The sequence below is a fragment of the Oculina patagonica genome, unplaced genomic scaffold (assembly GCF_052425735.1).
Source record: "Oculina patagonica isolate OP01 unplaced genomic scaffold, crgOcupat unplaced984, whole genome shotgun sequence".
NCBI classification, from domain to species: Eukaryota; Metazoa; Cnidaria; class Anthozoa; order Scleractinia; family Oculinidae; genus Oculina; species Oculina patagonica.
In genome coordinates this window covers 1-7,567 of record NW_027558893.1, presented here as the reverse complement: position 1 = coordinate 7,567, position 7,567 = coordinate 1, and the positions used below count along the sequence as shown (strand labels likewise).

The 7,567-nt window shown below is 38.5% G+C and overlaps 1 protein-coding gene across 2 annotated transcripts; it reads right to left on the bottom strand.

Annotated features, from left to right (window-relative positions):
• Positions 1–76: 76 nt before the first annotated feature.
• Positions 77–6,066, bottom strand: LOC144641484 (serine/threonine-protein kinase Kist-like). Of its 2 annotated transcripts, none has more exons than XM_078500484.1 (10): positions 5,790–6,066; positions 4,686–4,963; positions 4,142–4,237; positions 3,516–3,638; positions 2,492–2,548; positions 2,045–2,148; positions 1,829–1,896; positions 1,313–1,417; positions 763–851; positions 77–323 (listed from the first exon to the last, which is right to left on the bottom strand). In XM_078500484.1, the coding sequence occupies exons 1-10, from the start codon at positions 6,064–6,066 to the stop codon at positions 186–188; spliced, it is 1,335 nt and encodes a 444-aa protein (XP_078356610.1). In that variant the 3' UTR covers positions 77–185. The 2 variants fall into 2 exon arrangements, with proteins under 2 accessions (XP_078356610.1, XP_078356611.1); XM_078500485.1 differs by having other exon boundaries at positions 4,686–4,958; positions 5,790–5,926.
• Positions 6,067–7,567: the final 1,501 nt, after the last annotated feature.

The window sequence follows — 7,567 nt, the reverse complement described above, 5'->3', positions numbered from 1 at the left end:
ATATATACTATATATACTACATCCAATTAAACGTGACTTGACTGGAGGATAACATATACCTTAGGGAAACATTAAGTTATTTGTGAACAGCACTCTATTTTACACAAGCCAGGCAGCATTATGACATACTTTGTAACACAGGAAGAGTTCACAGTTGATAGTGTTTTCATTCATCGTAGCAGATGTCAGCGCCAGAAGTAATCAGTATAATAATAGTCAATAGGATAAAAACTGGTTATCACTGTCCTGCCGTCATATTCCCGTCCCGTCAGGGCACTGTGAGCCCGCAAGCAGTCATCAGCGTCAGAAAATTCAACAAATACCTTAAGAGAAACATAATACGAATCTCATGAGACAAACAGGTGATAGGCACGGAAGTGTGTACACAGGCGCTGAAGTACTGTAATACAAGAAGGCGTTAAAACGTTACGGTGTAGCTACAATGCTGTCGGTCGTAAGCGTTGAAACACTAACTGAGAATCTTGTGAGCCAAATGCAAAATGGCTTGCCCACATGACCCATCGTGTGCCAACGGCATACCATCGCTGTAGTGCCTAAGACTTCTCAAAGTAGTCCATTGATGCACTAAAATGGGGCTGGCATTATTTTCCTGGTTGTTTTATGCCATGGAAACCCGCAAACGCTCCAGCGATGTGAACCACTTAAACGAACATAACCTATACCTCCTCGATACCTCTTGTCATTGACAAGCCACTTCCTCCGCAAGAGATAGTTGTAACAATTAAAAACTGACCAAATTACCTTATATCCAGCAGTTGAATCACCATCAAACTTGCAACTTCTGACGACACCAAACTTGGCACACTCCTCCTTCACGTCCATCACGCCATCTGCAGCACAGAAAGAAAAACGCTGGATCACTTCATGCAAGAGCTCATTGAAATACCCACGTCAAATTTGATTATTTGTTAGCAAGGCTGTCATTATGTTGGACTGTAAAATAGTTAAGAACATTCAAAAGGAAAATTCAAAAAATATGATTATTACAAATTTAGTCCATTAGAGCGGTTTTCAATTGAGTGTCGTAAAACCAAAACCAAAGTGTTCACTCTGGTCAGTCACAAAGGACACAGACAATCCAGCGAACCAATCACAAACACCAAGCCAATACATGCAGCCGACAAAAGCGCGGGAAAACGTGTGCGAGCAATTCACAATTGATTGCGATTTTTGAAAAGTGGCACAAGATTTTAAACCAGTCAGAAAACAAGGTAAAGCAACGCCAATGCAACTCAGGATTACTTTCGACACTCAAGTGAAAACCGCTCTAAAGCCATTGAAGTTTAATTACCCAAGAGTGAGTCAGTGGATAGGTCTTCTAGATGGATGTTGGTCAGCTGTAGAATTCTGGTTGGAAGCAGTAACAACTCTGTCAAACTCAGAGGAGTGCACCAACCTTAAAATCAAAAATAATGCAAAAAATAAATTATTTAAATACGGTATGAAACCCTTTTATTTATACCAAGTCAACCCCAGGCAGAAGTTATCAGTTTCAATCTTCTCTTTACTGTAAGTCATTACAACACGAAAAAAAACAAGTCATGTGTGTATGGACCTGACCTCAATGGGAAAAAAAAGTCAATACATAACGTCAAGTTCTTCTTAACGAAGATACTCTTATATGTCTTTAGATAAAATGTTTTTACCCTGCTCTAGACGACATTTAGCCCTAGTCGCTTAATGCTACAGAAACCAGTAGACAACATGCCCCTCCCCAGGTTCCAACGGAATAGAACAAGTAATGGCTCTACTCAAGGGGTAAAAGAAAAATTGGACGAGTAGACTAGTAACAGGCTTGTTATCTTACTGTTAAGGAAGGCGTGCTGCATTGCATTGAATGGCGTCATCCTCTGCTCTGGTTTGCACTTTATCATTCTAGAAGAAAAAAATATTGTTTGATATTTTCTGAAACTCTTTAGTTCACTAGCACTCCTCCTTTGCAAAGCCCCAGCCCTCCATCAAAACACAACACAATGCAAGTCAGTGGCAAAAGTCCTTATTATAAACCATTGACTCAAATTACCTCATGACGAGGTCAAGAAATAATTCATGTTGTTCAGGTGTGATCTTTCTGTCATCCACAGGCAATTCCTTTTTAATTTGCTTGAAATGTATACACTTAGCATCCTGTATGACAAAAAAAACTTCAGGTAAGCTAGCTAGTAAACAAAACCTCGCGGTATGCCATTTGTTGCCACTGCTGCCTACTGTAAAATATCTCCATTGCTTTGTAAATGAATTGGGTTGGATCATATTTAATTGCAATTAATAAAATTGTTGACTTCTCGATGCTTTTTTAAAAGTATTATTCCATTTTCAGACTGCAGTGCAAGGAGTGAAATCGTATGTCCAGAAAAAGAAACAAGACTAACTGACATGTTTTACTGCGCAACTGAAAACTTGCAAGCGATTAATTACATGTAATCTACAGTGGTTATCAGGGTTATTATACAGAATCTATGTCTTATACCTTGAAACACTGACAAATGCTTGTCACTCCAGTTTGTATGCCACAACAATTATAATTCTGCAGAAAAAGAAAGACAAGGTTTATAACTTTATTAACTGACTAACCTGCGATCAGGCGTTATTTTTCTCGCGGCGGAGGGGTCAACGGAAATCCCTTAATCCCTTAATCGCCTTCCCTCCGCCGCGAAAAAAAGAAAGCCTGATCGCAGGTTATTAACTGACGGTATGGCAGGTTAAACAGAAACCTCTACCACATCTAAAGAATCTACCTGTAATGTAGCTACCTCCGATAGTGATTGTTACCATTTACTAAACAAATGCAATGCTCAACTGAGTAGGAAGAATTAAGAATCTGTTGCCCTAACATATATATGTTACAAAGATGGCTAGGTTGCTAAACGAAAAAAAAGGTATCTAAAAACTGAATTTTCTGTTCAGGTATTAGTAAAGCGATTTTATAAAGATTTGTGTCTTGCCATGCGCGGTTAGCTGTTGTTTGGGTCGTCACGGAACGCTTCTCGTCCCCTTGAATAGGGTGTCATTTTTCGGTTTTGGGCCTTAAAAAGGGTATCAATTTTCGCTTTCTTTATCCTTACATAGGGTCAGGGTTTAAGAACCTTGGCGGCACACCCCTATCCGAAATTTATGGGAGTACCCCCCCCCCCCCCCGGGGGAATACATGTACACTAATCATTACAGACACCAGACATTGTAGGTAGTCACCCTCTTTTGCTCAGATCTATCATCCTATATAAATGACAGGAAAAATTAAAAGGGACTCAGTCAACCTCGTTCCCAAGGTCTCTCTCTCCCCGCTCTTGGGGGCGGGGAGAGAGAGACCCTGGGAACGAGGTTGGGACTCAGTCTGGCAGCAACTCACTGCAATTCATTTTTCTGACACTTTGCTTAATTCTCATGTGGAAAACTGAGGGGAAAAGAGGTTTCGCACAAACTAATGGAATATGTGTGAGTGTCTTCTTGCTAACTCATACGTAAATTTGCAAAATGATTTTAACTTTTGTTACCTCTTCTTGCGAACACATGACACAGACTGGCTCATCTGTTTGACATCTGGGTGCTGGGGTCCCTGTGTACATGTACCAAAGTACATACCAAAAGCTCCACATGTCACTGGCAGAACAGCATCTCTGTAGAAATGAAAGTAAGTAAGCTGTATGTCAAGTGCATGTATGTGTAAATCATTCCTCAATGACAAACAAACAGATGAATTTAGCTTACAACACATCGGATAGACTAGTAAACATCTCAGAGAGACAAACTCTTCAAAGAGGGTGGTAACATTCATTTCAAATTTCACATATAAAAAACACCCTATTGACAGCAGCCTCCTCAAGGTACAATCTCATAACTTTTCCAGCAAGACAACTCTAATACAAAAATGTTAGTGGACATGCAATGCTCTTGAATTTTTTCACACAGACAAATGACCTGATTTAAGTGAATAATCAATAATACAAACAGATCAGTGACCTCTTTGGATAGTCACCTTACTGCTGCTATATTCACTGACGGGAAAAAAAGACCTTTGATTAACCCATACAAACAGCAACTTTAATATAACCTGGGACTGTTTTTTACTTTCATAAATAAATAAAGAAAGTGTCAAGCACATATATGCTATGTTACTCACTGAGTTATTTCTGTCTGCAGTGCCTGCAGCAACTAATCTGTTCCACACCTGTGCTTCAGGGGATTGGTAGCCAGGGCTCTGAAGAGGCTGATGAGGCTAACAAACAAAAAGCAGAAAAAACAAAGATGATCAAAACTCCATATTGCACTAGCTCCATATCATGATTGTAGTGTGACTGCTAGAATAACTAGAATGATTCATCCAATCATACTTTTAAGTCACTGAATTTTCAGTGGCCTCTGTCCACCTTCATCAGAGTGAAATGATGTTCGTTATACATTAGCATGCGCTAAGCATGTTTGAATCCGCCATCCAATTTTTAATTTCTTAGCAGTGAAGTGTAAGCACGGGGAATGGGTTTTCTTTCATTAACCGCATTGGAATCCACCGTTGAGTGCCACGACTCTAAAAACAGTCTCTTGGTGTAACTTGAGATATTGTGAGAGTTGAGTTACATCATGCACAAACCCGAAAATCTGTACGCCAACATCCAACACACTACTCATTTTTTTAATTATTTTTTTTTGTAAAATGATCATCTTACTTGTTGTCCCTCCAAAAAACTGAGACCAAAATCCACAAGTTGAAACATGCCTCTATTTGGATTCCACATTATGTTAGACATCTTCAGATCTCCATGAACAACCCTATTGGTGGCTAAAAAGCACAGAGCTCTCACAACATCCCAAGAGCATCTTTTAATGATTGACAAAGAAAGGCCTTTTCCTGAGTTCATCAGTAAGATGTGATGAAGATTGCAATCCAGCCGCTCATAAACTAAGTGCAGTTGATCTCTATATAAGAAGTAATCCAGCAACTGCACTAAGGATAAAGAAACAACATTTTATTACAAAAAACTGTCTGGTCTTCAACCTTGTTAACAATAACCTAACGAACATTAGGCCCACACTATGATAGTTATATGCTCTTAGTTTGTTATTTGGTAAAGAGTTTGTTATTTAAAGAATTAAGTGAAGATCACTTTTTTGTACAAACTGCACAGCACAGTGTAATCCAATATTGAACCTCCAAGGGAAATGACAATTGGTTCAAGAAATCAATGAGTTTGAGAAATCGGGGGTAAAACTGCAATGATCGACTAAGGGAAGGGGAATTTTTGGTTCAAGTTATCGGGATCAGGAAGGATTCGAGAAATCAGGAATTTACTGTTATTATATTACACGACTCGCAATGAACTACTGTTCATTTTGAGCCACAAAAAATTAAGTGGTATCTTTAGCAATTTATAGTTTCTAGCCAGCCAATCAAAATCAGATTTACTACCCAGTTTTTGGCTAGTGACAACACTGGATGGCATAGGTGCTATTAATAATTTATCTTGATTCAGATGTCTCTTTCACAAGTAAGTGACCAAAGGAGACAGCTGAAATTCAGACTAAATTAGCAGTACAAACTTACACAATATTATATATTTTCAGTGGCTTCTGTCCACCTTCATCAGAGTGAAATGATGTTCGTTATACATTAGCACGCGCTAAGCATGTTTGAATCAGCCATCCAATTTTTAATTTCTTAGCAGTGGAGTGTAAGTACGGAGAATGGGTTTTCTTTCATTAACCGCATTGGAATCCACCGTTGAGTGCCACGGCTCTAAAAACAGTCTCTTGGTGTAACTTTTGAAACTCACCTATATAATGTCTGTAGGGGGATTTGGGTTGACGTCTTAAATAATGCAGAATTTCTATTTCATTAGTAGCAGCAAGCTCAAATCGGTGTCCTTGTTTGAAAATCTTAGCAGCTCCTTTGATAACTTGGGGATGTCTGCATTTCTTTTTAGAACAGAACGTGCCAACAGCTTCAACAACGACACTGCATGTTCCCCTCCCTAAGCAGTGTCCAAGTTGCCATTTATACTTAGCACTCTTTATAATATCCCCCTCACTGCTATCCACAAAAGAAGCCATCTTTGCACATGAAGAAAAAGAAAAAGAAAACAATCAAAATTAGTTTTCAAAGAAACGTCAAAATAAGCCAGGATGTTTGGTAAAAAAAATTATCTTGTACCATCAAGTGAAGCCAGACATTGATCCAATAAAATCTGATATCTGAAAATCAAGTCTAAGTATGAAGGAAGTATAAAGCAAGGAAGAATAAAAAATTAACTTCACTGCTTCTTGTTTGGGAGGAATGCTTCACCCGTTTTGACAAGATTGCAAGCAGTCCCCTTGATCTTTCAGACAACTTCAACAACACAACCTTTATTAAAGTGTTTTTTTTTTTTTTGGGGGGGGGGGGGTATTTAGCATTGCTGCTAATTGGGGACAAAACATAAAGGAAATATAAATGTGACAATAAATAAGTAGATAGGTAGAAATTGTACAAATATTTCAAAGTGGAGTGGAGTAAGGGGTGTCTGGAAATCCCGAATAGCGAATAGCGAATAGTCGCGAATAGCGAATACAGTAAAAACCCGCGTATAAGAACAAGTGGATTAAGAACACCCAGGCCTGATTTTAGGAAATAAAGTACCATTTATATAAGAACACGTTCAGCCTGAGTAAATACAGTTTATGGTCGGTCGGCATTGAGAAAATGGCTTTATAATAAATCGATAAAAGTGATTCATATAGTTGCATCTCGACTTGCACTCTCTTTTAGAGTGAGCGGACAAGCATATGATATATAATTTGCTTGAAATTCTAGATTGCTCTGCATGTGCATGTGGCGGTAAATTTTGTAGAAACCCTGTAGGCTTATTCAAGGCGACTAGTTAGGACTATTCGTCACTATTCGCGTCTATTCAACAACTATTCATCACCGTTCGTCACTATTTGTCACTATTCGCGACTTTTCGTCACTATTCGCACTATTCATACTGTTCGCTATTCGCGACTATTCGCTATTCGCTATTCGGGTTTTCCAGACACCCGTGGAGAAAGCCATCCTACTGTTACATAACTTACCCAACGCTTCAAAGTAACTAACGTCATACAATTATTTTCAAAATAAATAAAATTATAAGTGCAAAATAAGATGCAATACAGCTAGTGATATACATTATTTACTTAATTATTTTACACAACCCAAGCCCAGTAGTGTTTCCTAATATATTTTGCCGTAAGGGAAATTACAAATAAAAGATAATTATTATACCGGCAAGAGGGGTTAGGGTTTGGGGTACAGTACCTTCGGGACCACTATTGGTGTCCGTAATAGAGAAAGTTCGTAGTATCAACAGGGTTCATACACTTTTTCAGGCCAATAATTCTTGGAAATTTCAAGGACTTTTTTTCATGAAATTTACCCCAAATCAACGATATCCAGTCTGTTGTGCCGTTGATGTGCTTGCTGAAGAACTAAAAAAATCGCATATTTTGGCGGTCTTCTCTTTGCCTTGAAGCCTTTTGACGTTCAATGAAAAAATTAAGGACTTTCAAGGACCTAAAACCAATTTCAAGTACTTTC